General features: G+C 37.9%; 1 protein-coding gene and 1 pseudogene across 7 annotated transcripts in view; both read left to right on the plus strand.

Annotated features, from left to right (window-relative positions):
• Window positions 1–17,042, plus strand: part of CAPN7 (calpain 7) — a gene marked incomplete at both ends in the record, with an annotated part of 56,651 nt that overhangs the window by 4,099 nt on the left and 35,510 nt on the right. For 5 of the 6 annotated variants that reach the window (XM_080715271.1, XM_080715272.1, XM_080715274.1 and 2 more), the window contains 2 exons: window positions 13,474–13,631; window positions 14,843–14,910. In XM_080715271.1, the coding sequence (XP_080571397.1) occupies window positions 13,474–13,631; window positions 14,843–14,910 (226 nt within the window). The remainder of the gene's footprint in view (window positions 1–13,473; window positions 13,632–14,842; window positions 14,911–17,042) is intronic. The other variant, XM_080715276.1, reaches the window with a different exon arrangement.
• LOC308276896 (eukaryotic translation initiation factor 5-like) lies at window positions 1,627–3,718 on the plus strand (annotated as a pseudogene). The gene is made up of 3 exons: window positions 1,627–1,837; window positions 2,310–2,771; window positions 3,130–3,718. The product of its transcript is annotated as a eukaryotic translation initiation factor 5-like (transcript).

A 17,042-nucleotide genomic window follows, 5' to 3' on the forward strand; every position in this document is an offset into this window, starting at 1 on the left:
CTTTATTTTGGAAAAGGGTTTCACTAAGTTGTGGAGGACCTCACTAAATAGCTGAGGCTGTCCATGAACTGCAATCCTCTGGTTTCAGCCTCCCAAATGCTGGGATTATAAGTGTGCACCACCATGCCCAGCTAAAATTTAGCTTTTTAATGTATATAATTGATTGGTTTTTAATAAATTTCCAGAGTTATGTAAATATCATTATCTAAATTTAGAATATTTTCATCACCCCAAAAGAAATCTCTTATCCATTAGCAGTCACTCTTCATTTCCTTAACCCCCATCCCTAGTAACTACTAACCTGTTTTCTGTTTGTTGTGGATATTTTATATAAATGGAATCATTCAATATGGAATCTTCTAATCCTTTTTTTGTTTGGCTTTTTTCACTGAGCTTAAAGGTTTATCCATGTGGAAGGATGCGTCAGTACCTTTTTGCCTTTTATGGTTAATAATATATCACTATACCACAGTTTATCTGTTCATCAATTGATATGTATTTGGTTTTTCCCCACTTTGCGCTATTAGGAATAAGGCTGTTATAAACATGTTAGTATAAGTTTTTGTATGGAAGTGTGCTTTTATTTCTCTTGTATACTAGGAGTGACTTATAGTATAACTCTATGAAGAACTGTCAAGCTGTTTTTCAAAGCAGATAAACTATTTTGCAATTTCACCAGGAACATGGGAGGGTTCCAGTTCCTTCACATCCTTACCAATAGTTATTACTGTGTTTCTTTTTTTATTTTAGCTATCTTAATGGGTGTAAAATAACATCTCATCTTGGTTTTGGTTTGCATTTATTTGATGACTGATGATGTTGAGCTTCTTTTCATATGTCAGTTAACCATATGAATGTCCTTTTTTAATTGGGTCATCTTTTTTATTGTTTCATTATAAGATACTTTTATTTATTCTGGTTACAAGTTTCTTGTAAGTATATTTCTTTAAATTAAAAACAAATGGAGAGCCGGGCGTGGTGGCGCATGCTTGTAATCCCGTGCTTGGGAGGTGGAGACAGGAGGATCGTGCAGGTTCGAAGCCAGCCGTGCTGGCTTAAGAGACCCTGTTTCCAAATATAAAAAAAATATCAAATAGGTCTGGGAGTGTAGCCCGGAGGTAGAAGGGCTTCCAGGAATCCCAGTACCACCACCACCACCACCACAACAACAACAACAAAAAACAAAAAAACCCAAAGAAACAAATGGAAAGCAAGAACATTCCAGAGTTTGCCAGGTTTGGCACTGCAAACATGAATGTAAACTTTGTTGGGTCAGCCTTCCTGCTTTTCCTTGGGTACCTTCCCTGCCACCCCTCCGCTTGCTGCCCTCCCCGCTGCTCAGACCCAGTTTTCAGTCCCTTTTCCTCCTAACTCCCTCTCCCCGCAACCGGCATTGGGTTTACAAGTCTTTTTTGATGAAAACAAGCTGTTGCATAGCCACTGGTACCTGTATTGGGGGAAATGGCATACAAGCAAGAAGCTTATAGCCTCAGTGGTGAAAAATTTTCCATATTAGAGACCAAGAACTCTTGCGGTGATTTGTCATCTCTTCTCCAGACAGAAGGTACGAAAAAGCTCCAATCAAAGATCTCGTCATCTTATTCATAAAGCCACTAATAAGCCAAAATGTCTGTTAACACGAACTACAGCGTGTCAGACCAGTTCTATCGCTACAAGGTGCTCCCTTTGATTGCCAGGGTCGGGGGCAAAGAAATTGGAATCAAGACAGTTATAGTCAACATGATTGATGTTGCACAGGCGCAGAGTTGACCTCCAATGTATCTCACCAAATATTTTGATTGTGAGCTGGGGAAACAGACCCAGTTTGATGTTAAAAGTGACTTTTTCTTTTTTTTTGGTGGTACTGGGGGTAGAACCCAGGGGCTTTTTACCTGTAGGCTATATGCCCAGACCTATTTTTTATTTTATTTGGAAACAGGATCTCACTAAGTTGCTGAGAGCCTCACTAAGTAGCTGAGGCTGGCTTTGAACCTGTGCGATCCACCTGTCCTCAGCCTCTCAAGTACAGGGATTACAAGCGTGTGCCACCATGCCCAGCTAAAAGTCACTTTTTAAAGCTGGGCATGAACGTGCACGCTTGTAATCCCAGTATGTGGGAGGCTGAGACAGGAGGATCATGGTTCACGGACAGCCTCAGCTACTTAGAAAGGCCATTTACAACTCACTGAGACCCTATTTCAAAATAAAGAACAACAACAACAACAAAAAAATAAGGCTGGGGGTGTAGTTTGGAGGTAGAATGTCCCTTCCATCCCCAATACTGCAGAAGAAAACAACAACAAAAAAAGACCATTATATTGTTAATAGATCTCATAAGGCAAATAAGCTGCAAGACATTTTGGATGAATTTATTAAAAAATGTATTCTCTGTCCTGAGTGAGAGAATCCTGAGACAGATCTGCATGTTAGTTCAGAGAAAAAAACAGTAGGTAATTCTTATAAAGACTGTGGCTATTGAAGCATGACTGACATACATCATAAACTCTGAATATTCATTCTCAAAAACCCACCTGAGAATAGTGATAGTGGTACAGGAAAGAAAGAAAAGGAAAAGAAAAATAGAATAGGCAAAGACAAGGAAAATGGCTCTGTATCCAGCAGTGAGATATCACCAAATGCATTTAGTCTTCCTTCCCATACTGTGGAAGAAGAGATGAAGATTGAGGGGAGGATACCACTGAGGAAGCTCAGGGGTGCAGAATGGATGAAATTAGTGTCCCTGCAAAAATTATGAAACTCAGCTGGGCATGGTGGTGCATACTTGTAATCCCAGCATTTGGGAGGCTGAGACGGGAGGATCGTGGTTCGAGGACAGCCTCAGCAACTTAGGCCCTTTGCAGCTCAATGAGATCCTGTTTTAAAATTAAGAATAGCCAGGTGTGGTGGCACATGCTTGTAATCCCCGTGCTTGGGAGGCTGAGACAGGAGGATCGCGCAGGTTCGAAACCAGCCGTGCTGGCTTAAGAGACCCTGTTTCCAAATGAAAAAGTATAAAAATAGGTCTGGAAGTGTAACCCGGAGGTAGAAGGGTTTCTAGGAACCCCAGTACCACTAAAAAAAAAAAATAAATAAAATAAAATAAAAAATTATGACACTCGATTTGTAAAGAACCATAGAAGAGCATGTCAATATCTTGTTTGCTTTTGTTAAGAGAGAAGAGGGTATCACTGACTCATCTGACAAACTGTAACAGAAGCAGAAAGACTGGATGTAAAAGTCATGGGTCCTCTTGTTCTGACTGAGGTTCTATATAATGAGAAGATTAGAGACTAAATTAAGAAACAGACACCATTTCTTGAGATTTTGTTAGTCAGAAAAAAGCTTAGGTACCTTCTCTGTGGTTTGGAGTGTGTGGTAGCAAGCATGAAGCTTAGCTCATCTCTTAAGATTCCACATATCTTGAAGGAGATGTATGACATAGACCTTTCAGAAGAGGAAGTCATCAGCTGATGGAAAAGCATCCAAAAAATATGTCTTAAAAGAACTTGCCAAAGAGATTTGTGTCAAAGCAGAACCATTTATAAAATGACTGAAGGAGGCAGAGGAATAATCTTCAGGTGGTGAAGAAGATGGAGATGAGAACGTTGAGGTGGTGTATTTGAAGACTGCCAGTGTAGTGGAAGTTGAAACTGTGAAGTTTGAAAACAAGGATGATGGCGTTGATGTTGATGCATTTAAAAGAGCAGATGCAACCTAGCTTAACAGTAATGCTACAGATTTTTTCCATTATCAGCCAAGAAGTGCAACTTGTATGTGTAAAAGCTAAAAAAAGGCTTCACATCATGCTGCACCTTATACTAAAAATCCATTACTGTGAGTGGTCTGTAATTAAGCCCAATGAGACATCTAGGAAGTCCATATACACATCAGTGAGTTATAAATAATTTGCTTATTTATAACATGTTTCTTTTGGAAAAACTAGTGATGAAAACACTTGGATCACATTTATAGATTTACAAAAAAAGGTTTGAATGACTTACGCTGAAGTAATTGGCTCCTTTTTTTTTTTTTATGGTACTGGGATTTCTGGAAACCCTTCTACCTCCAGGCTACACTCCCAGACCTAGTTTTATATTTTTTCATTTGGAAACAGGGTCTCTTAAGCCAGCGCGGCTGGCTTCGAACCTGCCCGATCCTCCTGTCTCCGCCTCCCAAGTGTGGGGATTACAAGCGTGCACCACCACGCCCGGCTAATTGGCTCCTTTTTAAAATGTACTGACACAACCTGACCAGGGTCCTTGGTGCCTAGTAGAAATTGTTAGGTGCTGAGGGGTCTTCGGCAGATTATAAAAGCAAACTTGCTTATAATGAGTCAGCCACTAAGGAATCTAGTGCTTTTAAAGTTTTAACTCTAGTCCCTCAAATTGGCATTTGATAATTCTTGCGCCGAGGTATGCTGATAAATTTTACTGAGAAGTAAAATTGACCTAAATGTCCTGCAAGTAATTTTAAGAATTAGTTTTGAAAACTTGAAATTGTGGTTTTTCAGCTTATGAACCTTGCCCAAAATTATAGTCTTTGAAGTCATGTACATTCCACGTTGGATGAGCCGTAGAAGTTATTACATTAACAAATTAACATTTTGGAAGATGGCAACTGAGAGAAGCAGCACTTATGAGTCCTGCTGACACCCAACCTCCATTGCTTCAAAAACAGCATTCTACAAAGCTAGAAAATAGCCGGGCGTGGTGGCACACGCTTGTAATCCCCGCGCTTGTGAGGTGGAGATGGCTGGTTCGAAGCCAGCCTTGCTGGCTTAGGAGACCCTGTTCCCAAATTTAAAAAAAAAAAAAAAAATGGGTCTGGGAGTGTAACCCGGAGGTAGAAGGGTTTCCTGGAACCCCAGTACCACAAAACAAAACAAAGCTAGAAAATACTATCAGTAGAGGAATAAAAACAATAAATACAAGGGACAGAGAATAAGATTAGAAGACTTAAAAAAAATCTGCCTGCAGACAACAGAAAAAAATCTGCCTGCCTTGAGGCAGCAGGCATTACACCAGCACCATCATGCCTCACAGCTCTGGACTCCAGAGACAAAAAGGAAAACAGGGATCTGAAGTGAGCAGCTGCAGATCCACGGGTTGTAAGTCATCAGTTCTTCCTGGACAAATACCAGCTACAGCTTCCAGTGTGGCTGAGCTGACCAAGCCCTCAAGGGATCCAGAGTCAAGCTCAACACCAGAAAAGAAACCTACACCCCTCGTGGCTGAGGGCACCGTGGTAGCCGAGCTCACCATGCCATCAGAGATCCAGACCAATGTGCACCAAAATCGTAAGTGAAACTGCAGTCCCCACAGGAGAACTCCCATCACTGTGCCCCTAGGGAATCGTGCAGCCATGATAAACTCCCTGGGTCTGAGATTTTGCAGTTCAACCCAGTGAAGTAGTGGTGGCTGAGAGTACCATACTCTCCAGAGATCCAGAGCAGCTCTCAATAACACCATAAGTGAAGCTACAGTTCCATGGGAAATTACCCAGCCTGGCACCCCCAGGGTCTCCCGCAACCCCGATAAACTCCCTGGATCTGAGAGGTAGGAGTAGAGTCTGCTACTGGACATAGCAGAGGCTGAGAAAGACTCAGGCTTTGATCTGTGGAAAGTGTGGGTGGGGGGAGACCTATGCTTAACACTAGACCCAACTAGTAGGATCTCTGGGATCACTACAGACCTCCCAATTGAACAGGGAGAAGTGAGACCAGCCCAGCTTTAGCTGTGGAGAACAGAGACTCCTCTGCTTACCTGCTGACAACTCTAAATTCCTACTATTAAGATTGGATCAGACATAATATCCACAAAAGACAAGATGCCGAAACATCAGAAAAGCCTGAGAATCCTGAAAGTATGAGAACTAGGAACAGTGAAGAAATAATGGAAATCATGAATACTGACCTACAAGAAATGCCAAGAATGAGAATTCCGAATCCTGATCTTCGATATGATGAAAGGCCTCAAAACAAGTGTATAGGAAATGAAATAGGAAATTAAGACACTAAGAAAAAATCAGAAAGAGGTCTGGAATGAAATTAAAGAGTCAATAAATGGAATGAAGACAGCAATAGAAAGAAATTCTGTAAGATTAGATGAAATGGAAAATATAATATCACTGTTAGAAGACAGTTCATTCAAAACAAAGCATTCAGAACTAAAAGTTCATTCAAAACAGAAGTCATTACAGCAACAAAATGTGAACATCCAACAACTATGGGAAAACATGAAATGTCCTAATTTACAGGTAAAAGGCATTGAAGAAGGGATAGAGGTACAGACCAAGGGCATTCGTAATCTCTTCAGAGAAATAATCTCAGAATTTTCCAAACATGGAAAGAGACTTGAACTTATACTTTCAGGAGACATATAGAACACCATTAAGACAAGATCAAAGAAGGACCTCCCACGCCATGTAATAATCAAAATGACCAACATAGAGGCCAAGGAAAGAATTTTAAAAGCAGTGAGAACAAAAGAATGGGTGACATATAGGGGCAAAATAATAAAAATCACCCCAGACTATACAATCCAAGTCATGAATACCAGGAGAGACTGGTATGATGTGATCCAGACCCTGGCAAAAAACAACTTCCAACCAAAATTGATGTATCCAGCAAAGTTATTATTCAAAATTAACGGAGAAACAAAAGTGTTTGAAGATAAGCAGAATCTCAAAAAATTCATGAATACAAAGCCAACACTAGAGAAAATACTTAAAGAAATAAACCATAAAGAAGAAAAAAGATACAAATTTCAGAACCAGAGAAGAGATGAAGTTGATCAGCGGGCTATCTTAAGTAAAGAAAAATAACATACCAAACAGAAGATAGAACACAGAATGATAGGAAACAAAAATCATATTTCAATAATATCTCTAAGTACTTAAATCACCAATCAAAAAATCATAGATTGGCAATATAGATTAAAAATCAACCCAAATATATGCTGTCTGCAAGAAACTCACCTTACAGCCAAAGACATTCACAGACTGAAAGTGAAAGGATGGAAAAAGATATATCATGCTAATGGAGACCAAAAATGGGCAGGGGTAGCATCACGCTTATGCAAGAAAACAGACTTTAAGCTAAGACACATCAGAATAGACAAAGCAGGGCACTTCCTTCTATTAAAAAGAACAATCCACCAAGAAGATATAATGATAGTAAATGTTTATGCCCCAAATGTGGGTACAGCCACATTTGTAAAACCCTCCTGGACATGAGATCTCAAATAGACCCAAATACAGTATTGGGAGACTTCAACACAACCACCACTGGATCGATCAAGGCAAAAGATGAGTAAAGACTCTCAGAACTAAAGAAAACTATAAATCAAATAAACCTAATAGATACATACAGAATATTTCAGTCAGCAACAACAGAATATACATTCTTCTCAGCAGCCCATGGAACCTTCTCCAAAATAGATCACATCCTGGGCCACAAAGCAAACACCAGCAAATTCAAAAGATGTAATATAATTCCCTGCATCTTTTCAGGCCATAAGGGAATGAAAGTAGAAATCAACAACAGGAAACTCAAAAGAAACTACTTAAATACATGGAGATTGAATTAAATACTATTGAACAACGAGTGGGTAAGATTGGAAATTAGGGGAGAAATAAAGAATTTCTGGAAATAAATGAAAATAGAGAAGAACTTACCAAAATCTATGGGACACTTTGAAGGCAGTGTTAAGTTTATAGCATGGAGTTCCCACATAAGAAGGACAGAGAGTCGCCAAGTAAACAATCTAATGACACAACTCAAAGACCTAGAAAGACTGCAGTAGTCTAATCCCAAAGCCAGCAGAAAGCAGGAAAGTATTAAAATCAGAACAGAAATAAAAAGAGAACAACAACAATAACAAAAACAACAATTCTCAAAGAATCAACAAAACAAAAAACTGGTTCTTTGAAAAGATTAATAAGATTGACAAACCTCTGGCCAACCTAACCAAAAGGAAGAATCAACTCAAATTATTAAATCAGAAATGAAAAACGAGGTAGCACCACAGATAGTGGAGAAATTCAAAGGATTATCAGAAACTTTTGAAAATTTATACTCTAGCCGGCCATAGTGCTGCATACTTGTAATCCTAGCATTTGGGAAGCTGAAACTAGAGAATTGTGGTTTGCAGACAGCCTCAGCTACTTAATGAGGCACTCTGTAACTTAGTGACACCCTGTTTCAAAATAAAGAATAAAAATAGGCAGGGAGTATAACTCAGAGGTCAATACCCCCCTGGGTACCCCCCCCCGACCCGCAAAAAAAAAAAAAAAAGAAAAAAAAAAGAAAGAAAGAAAAAAATGTATACTTCAATAGACTGGAAAACATGGAAGAAATCAATAGATTTCTAAGCACATATAACCTACCTAATCTGAATCAAGAGGACATAGCAAGCCTAAACTAACCAATTGCAAGCAAATAAATAGAAACAGCAATAAAAATTCTGCCATTAAAAAAAAACAAAACCCAGGCCCAGGGTTTCCAGCTTAATTCTACAAAACCTTCAGTGAAGAACTAATATCAATACTTCACAACTTGTTCAGGGAAATTGAAAAGATGGAATTCTCCCAAATTCTTTATATGAGGCCAGTATCACATTAATCCCAAACCAAATATACCTCAAGAAAGGAAAATTACAGACCAATATCCTTAATGAACATAGATGCAAAAATTCTAAACAAAATACTAGCTATCTGCATTCAAAACCATATCAAGAGAATTATACACCATGACCAAGTTGGTTTCATCCCAGAAAAGCAAGGCTGGTTCAACATCCACAAATCAATACACGTTATTTACCACATAAATAGAACTGAAAACAAAAAACCACATGATCTTATCATTAGATGCTGAAACACTATTACAGAATCTAATACCCATTTATGTTAAAACACTGCAGAAAATAGACTGAATATATTTAAACATCATTAAGACAATATACAATAAACCCAAAGCCAATGGGGAAAAACTGCAAGAATTACTTGTAAAATCAGGAACAAGACAAGGATGCCCACCATCACCACTCCTTTTTAATATAGTCCTCGAGACTCTTGCCACAGCAATAAGGGGGAAAAAAAAATCAAAGGAATTCAAGTAGGAAGAGAGGAATTAAAACTATCCTTATTTGCAGATGACATGATCCTTTATCTAGAAGACCCAAAGAATTCAACCAAAAGACTACTGGAGCTGATTAACCAATTCAGCAAAGTTGCAGGATACAAAATCAACCTAAATAAATCAGTTGCTTTTCTTTATACCAACAATGAATCCACAATGAAAGAAATAAATTCCACTCATTATAACCTCAAAACCAATAAAATACATAGGAATAAACCTAATCAAAGATATAAGACCTCTACAAAGAAAACTATAAAACATTAAAGAAATTGAAGAAGACCTTGGAAGATGGAAAGATCTCCCTTGCTCATGGATAGGCAGAATAAATATTATCAAAATGTCCATTCTGCCAAAAGTGCTCTATAGATTCAATGCAATTCCTATTAAAATACCAGCAACATTCTTCATAGACATAGAAAAATCAGTCATAGATTTTATATGAAGAAAGAAAATAGAATAGCCAAAGCAATTCTCATCAATAAGAACCATTTAGGAGGCATCACAATCCCTGACTTCAAATTATACTATAGAGCAGTAGTAGTAAAAACAACATAGTATCGGCATAACAACAGGCATACTGACCAGTGGAACAGAATAGAAGATACAGAAATAAACCCACACACCTATAGTCAATTAATCTTTGATAAAGGGGCCAAACTCATACGCTGGAGAAAAGACGGCCTTTTCAACAAATGGTGCTGGGAGAACTGGCTATCCATTTGTAGAAAGATGGAACTAAATCCTTACCTCTCACTGTGCACAGGAATCAATTTGAGATGGATCAAAGACTTAGAAATTAGATCAGAGACTGTGAAGTTATTAGAGGAGGGCATAGGCTCAACACTTCAACATATAGGCACAGGCAGTAATTTTCTCAACAAGACCTCTAAAGCACAAGAAATTAAAACAAGAATTAACAAGTGGGATGGCATCAAACTAAAAAGTTTTTTTTCATCAAAGAAAACCACCAAGAACCTAAAAAAGCCCACAGATTAGGAGAGGATCTTTACCAGCCACCAGTCTGATAGAGGGCTAATATCCAGAATATACAAAGAGCTCAAAAAACTCTACACTAGCAAAAGAAATAACCCAATCAAGAAATGGGCAACTGAGTCAGGCGTGTGGCGCACGCTTGTAATCCCTGCACTTGGGAGGCAGAGACAGGAGGATCACACAGGTTCGAAGCCAGCTTTGCTGACTTAAGAGACCCTGTTTCCAAATAAAAATATAAAAATAGGTCTGGGAGTGTAGCCCAGAGGTAGAAGGGTTTCCAGGAATCCCAGTACCACCACCACAAAAAAAAAAAAAAAAAGAAAGAAAAATGGAAATGGGCAAGTGAACTGAATAGACACTTCACAAAAGAAGAGATACAAATGGCCAATAGATACATGAAAAGATGTTCAACATCATTAGCCATCAGGGAGATGCAAATAAAAACTATGCTGAGATTCCACCTAACCCCAGTCAGAGTGGCAAGCATAAAAGAAATCAAATAACAACAAATGCTGGTGAGGAGATGATGTGGGGAAAGAGGAACTCTTTTACACTGTTGGTGGGAGCACAAACTAGTTCAGTCACTATGGAAATCAGTGTGAAGATTTCTTAGAAAACTGGGACTATGATCCAGCTATACTACTCCTGGGTATTTGTCCAAAGGGGTTGAAATAAGAGAAGTACAATAACATGCATACCCATGTTCATAGCAGCATAATTTGTAATAGCCAAAATACGGAACCAACCTAGGTCTCCATCAACAGACGAACGGATTGCAAAATTATGGAAAATACACACAATGGAATTATATTCAGCTATAATGAAATTATGTCATTTGCAAGAAGATGGTAAGATCTGGAGAACATTATGTTAAGTGAGATCAGCCAAGCACAGAAAGAGAAGGGACATAAGTTTTCTCTAATATGCCCAAACTAGGGAGTATTGGTTATACCAGAGGGGCTCCAGATATTGGAGGGGAAATCTCAGAAAAGCTAGAATGGAAGGATAGGAGAGGAAGAAGGCTGAGGTTGATTAATAGAGGAGCTATATTTGAATATGTGTAAAAGTATGAATATAGCATGGTTAACCTGGACACTAATTGTTGAAAGGGGGGAAGGCAAAAGGGAGAGGGCACCAAGCACAGTCTAAATGTATATCATTTTCAATATGTTCCACATATAAATTTAAAAAATTAAAAAATATAAAGAAAACCAAATGAATTTAGTGTTTGTAATGGTTGCTTTGTAGTGAGAGAAAACTCAAACTTTGAGGTGTGATTAATTAATAAACTTAAATTTTATTTGGGGGAAATAGGAAAAGGTGTACTTAGTCTCTAGCAGAAAGTGAGCATAATTTTTTTTAGCATTTACCCTTACGAGTTAAATTATAATTTCAACTTGTTTAGACATACTGTATCTTGTGTTCGGTGTGGTATTTTTCCCTCTCTGTTATTAGGTTTATTCTTTAATGCCCTTTACACTTGAACACTTAGCTTATGCTTTTTAAATTTTGGTTGCAATATTGCCAAACTAAGTGTTATATGTTTCAAGCTTGATTCCCTCCCCGTACCCCCTCACCCAACCCCCGGCAAAGTTTTATTTAAAGAGAAATGAAAGCTTCTAAGTCAGAGCCTATATTTGGTGTGAGACTTGGGATAATTTGTACTTTACACTGAATATAGCTCGCCATCCAAGAAGTCTGGATGATGACCCCTGGTTTCAGGTGACCAGGGCCTGGCTTAGCCTGTCCAGGGTCTTGGATTTGGACATACACAGGTGAATTCCTTACCCAGCCAACTGATAGAAACTCACTGGCTTGGTATGGGTTCTGCTATATTTGAATTATCCTCAAGGTAAAAACTTGGCACTTCTTCCTTTCCACAAAAAGTGCCCTCTGGACATCAGAAGTCCATGTGTTTAATTTTGTGTGGCTCACTGGCTCACATTATTCACCTCTTATTTGCTACCCATTTCACACATATTGAGACTTTAGTAACGTGTTTAAAAGCTTTACACATTGAAGTTATACAAACATTTGATAAAAATAAAACCTTGTTGGCTTGATATTTTGAAGAATTAAAATTTAGTAGTCTTACTGGAGAGAAGATTCGATCTCCTGCCTTTTGATAGATTCTGGTGAGTAGGGAAACAGGAGCAATAAATCTGCAGGGAATGTGCTATGTCACACCAGAGAGAAGGAGCTTTTGCAGACTCACCAAATTTGTTTTGATGTCTTTTGCCGGGCTGGTTTGCTGTCGTACACTAGGTTCTACAAGAAGTGCTGGTGGCCCTGTGGACCCCACTTAGCATACCCCGTTAAGTCAAGCTGGTGAGGTTCTGTCCAAGAGCCATTACATTCTCTCTGAAGGAAAGTGTTTGGGCTTAGACTAGTGTTTAGTCTGGCGCCAGACTTCAGTGGAATCCAAACTTCTCCAATCTGAAACTTATTCACAGAGGTTATCCTAATAGAGTGACTTTCACTTTGCTCTATTGAATTGTCTTAAAATTTCCTGTTTCAGACAACTACATTACTTGATTAAAACAATGCTAAAATAAAAAAATGGAAATAGTTACTTCAAAGAACAGTAAAAATTGTGAGAGCTTATTCTTAACCTAGATAACTAGGAAAAGCAGAAACTCTCATATGTTATAGGGCCTAGTGTATAGTACATAGTTATTGTCTGTTTAAAAAAATTAGTTATCTTAAAATATAATGGAGTTTTATAAGACTTAATATTTTCCAAGATTTAGTATTTTTGCTTTGTTTTTAGTGTGGGAGGAGAATGCGAGTGACGACTACTGTGTTTTATTTTTCAGATGAAGGGAGTGCTAATAGAAGAAAAAAAATAAGGAAGATAGAAATTCAGGGAGAAATATATTATTTTAATATATTAATATATTTAATGTTCCTGATCTCTGGTATCTATGGTGTGATGAACAACTGAATTTTTTTGTTGTTTTGTTTTGCTTTAAAATTAAAAAGGAGAAAATCTTTTTGAGGATTATTTTCAATACCTTAAGTTGTGTGGGGCGGGTACTGAGGATTGAACCCAGGGACATTATGCCTCCAAGCAACACTTCTGGTCCTTTTTATTTAATAATTATTTTTGTTTTGAAACAGGGTCAAGTTGCTGAAGCTATGATCCTTCTTAAACCTGTGATCCTCCTGTCTTAGCCGCCCAAGTACTGGTATTATAGGTGTGTACCACGATAACCGGCCTTGTTAAGCTTTTAATTGAAGAATTATAGAAATTTGGTAAAGAATGTCTTAAGTGTATTAAAATGGTATTTTGTTCTCTGGCTGTATTTTTAGTAGTATTCCTTCTTCATTTCTTTCTGTCCTAGTTCAGTCAAAGAGTGCTGATCCTTTGAAGTCAAAACATCAATTGGACCTAGAGCGTGCTCATTTTCTTGTTACACAAGCTTTTGATGAAGATGAAAAAGAGAATATTGAGGATGCTATAGAATTGTATACAGAAGCTGTGGATCTCTGTCTGAAAACCGTAAGTTTAGCTTCAAGTTAAAGTTGGAAGAAATTTCTTCCTTTAACTAATGAATATTATTTAAATCCTTGAAGACAAAAGTTATTTTTTTTTTGGTGGTACTGGGGTTCCTGGAAGCCCTTCTACCTCCGGGCTACACTCCCAGACCTATTTTTACATTTTTATTTGGAAACAGGGTCTTCTAAACCAGCACACGCGGCTGGCTTCGAACCTGCGCGATCCTCCTGTCTCTGCCTCCCAAGCGCGGGGATTACAAGCGAGCACCACCACGCCCGGCGAAGACAAAAATTATTCTATCGTATAAGTGTAAGTTAATCTTCACTAAAAGATGAGGAAGAATAGAAAGTTAATAGTTTTTTTATGGTTTGCTAAAAATTTTATCACTATTTAGTCACTGAGCAATTTGCTTTCTAATTAAAGGTAATATTTTTAACTTGTTTATACTCTAATTAAAAATATTAACCACAGGAAGAATTCATTATCACAAATCTTTGAATTTAGATTTAGAATTTTTTTCCCAATTTCATACAATAAAAAAAGTAGTGGTTTGGAAGTATTTTATTTTTAATGTGAAATTTATATGATGGGTGGCTTGTATTGCTCCCTGGAGAGCCTTGGTTGGGACTCAAGGGGCATCTAGTGCTTAAGAGAGTGATGGTACATTTGGTAGGAAGAGGTAAAGAGGTGGAGACTGGTGCCAGTCTGGTTTTCAGTGTCAGATTTTGGTCAGGCGTTTTGTTCAGAGACATCATCTAACCTGATTTCAATAGGTACCCGAGATCACCAGTAAGTGCTTGTCATCTAGGTTTCTGCCATTCAGCCTTCCATAGTACCATGGTTGTGGTGCATTTACCACCTTTAAATAAAATGTGTATTTATACATTCTTCCTCCAAGCTACACCCCCAGTCCTATTTTTTGTCTTTTTATATTTGAAACAGGGTCTCACTGATTTGCGAAGGGCTTTGCTAAGTAGCTGAGGCTGTCTGTGAACTGTGATCCTCTGGTCTCAGCCTCCTGAATGCTGGGATTACAAGCGTGTGCCACCACACCCTGCTTAACACTATTTTAAATGATAACCTTGAAAAATAACAATAAAATACTATATTTGCTCATAATTTGAAGAAATAATGTGTATTATAAATATTTTTGTGTAGAAATATCATGTATCAATTAAAAATATGCTTTTGAATGTCTGTTTCTTTCTCTTAAGTCTTATGAAACTGCCGATAAAACTCTGCAAAATAAACTGAAACAGTTGGCTCGACAGGCCCTAGATAGGTGAGTTTTTGATCACCTGAGCTCTTTTATGTCGCTTATTACCTAACAGATTTATCTAGTTGATGTCATAATAACAAACCTTTTTTTTTTATTTGCCCTGGGAATGGAACCCAGGGGCCTTCTACCTCCGAGCTATACTCCCCAGGCCTATTTTTATATTTTTGTTTGGAAACAGGGTCTCACTAAGTTGGTGAGAGCCTCACTAAGTAACTGAGGCTGGCTTCGAACATGTGCAATCCTCTGTCCCAGCCTCCCAAGTACTGGGATTACAAGTGTCCACCACTATGCCCAGCTCAAACCTTCATTTTTGAAATTGAGGTGTAGGAGTCTACCTTATTCCTGTGATGAATTTATTTTCTTTCTAGTTTTCTTGCTTTAAACTCAAGAAATAGCTAGTCAAGAAATGTTTATTTATTTCCATTTTTTAATTTTTATTTTTGGTGGTACTAGGGTTCCTGGAAACCCTTCTACCTCTGAGCTACACTCCCAGACCTATTTTATTTTTTTATTTGGGAACAGGGTCTCTTAAGCCAGTGAGGCTGGCTTCGAACCTGCGCGATCCTCCTGTCTCTGCCTCCCAAGCGCAGAGATTACAAGTGTGCGCCACCACACCTGGCTTTGTTTATTTATTTTTTACTTTTAATACTTTCATTGGTGCATTATAGTCTCACATCATAATGCAGTTCATAGAGATGGTGACATACATGCACACAGCACTTGGTGGGCTTTCCCCCGGCTTCCTCCCATCCCTATTTTCCCATCCAGGGTGATGAGACATTAGTATTCTCATAATGTCAATGGAAGTGTTTCCTTCATTGATTCAAGAAATGTTTTAGTTTTTGATATATATATAAAGAACAGAAATGACTGAGATATTTAAAATGAAAGAATTACTTTGTGTTGTCTAGTATCTGACTTTCAAAAAAGAGAACTTTCAGAAGACTACTGAAGCTACTCCAAAAAATAGATTGAGAATAATCCTGCTTCCATTCATACACATTCCCCAAATTATACCATATGTATGGCTCTTTCACCTTGAGCTCATGTGTTGACTTTCCAGTGGGGCCTGGCCTAATCATTGTATTTAAAAATAATCTTTTAGCACTTTTATCCTGCGTAATATTTTTCTTTCCCATAGTTCTTACCACTCTCTAAGGTAAATGAAATTCATCAGTTAATGTCCGTGTTCCTTCTGACACACATTCCTCCATATGTAAGGTCTCTTCCTATTTTGTTTGGTGTCATATAGTATGTGCTCATTAGGTACTTGTTGAGAGAATGAGTAGATTTGATTTTTTGAAAGCGTGTAGATAAAGAAAAGGATGGAAATTGCCTTTATATTTCCAGAATGAATTATTAAAATTAATCTCCTTTTGAGACTCTAAGTAGATGAACAATACACAGCTCTTTTTTCATTGAGATATGTCATCCCTCCTTTTACTCACCATCAGTAGTTTGCTTACCTAAATTAAAGATGTAAACACCTGACACATAGTTGTTTTCTTCCTCTTGACTTCTTTCATCATTCAGAATCATAGCTGACTTTTACTACCTGTGAAGACAACTCATCCAATATTCTTGGATGCATCCTAAGCAAAGGGTGTGTGTGTGTGTGTGTGTGTGTGTGTGTGTGTGTGTGTGTGTGTGTCTGTCATGGGTTCTTTGAGGATCCATTGACAGTTATGGATCTATTCCTTAGTAAAACATGTAAATATTTTTCACATATAATTACAGAGTGTTCACAAGACTCCTGAAATTCATATATAGACCTCAGGTTAAGAACTTCTATTTTATTAGCTAACAGTTTTTTGACAGAACAAAGTTGAAATTTCCTTGCATATCATTCGAGGCTTTCCGTGATTCAGGTCCTGCTTTTCTCTCATCTACTGCTGCCTCTTGGAGCTATATCCATTCTTTTGAAATTACATTAACTCACTGTGCTGTTTTATACTTCACATTCTGTACATGCTCTTCCTTGTATTTAAGAATTCTTTCTCACTGCCAACATGACTCCTTTGAGTTGATACTCATGAATCAATTCAAAGTGGCCTGACTTACTCCCCTTCCTATCTATAATTTCTGTTGTGCTTTCATTTACATGTAATACCTTCATCCTGGCATCTATCATTTTG

The sequence above is a fragment of the Muscardinus avellanarius genome (assembly GCF_963383645.1).
Source record: "Muscardinus avellanarius genome assembly, chromosome: 18".
NCBI lineage: Eukaryota > Metazoa > Chordata > Mammalia > Rodentia > Gliridae > Muscardinus > Muscardinus avellanarius.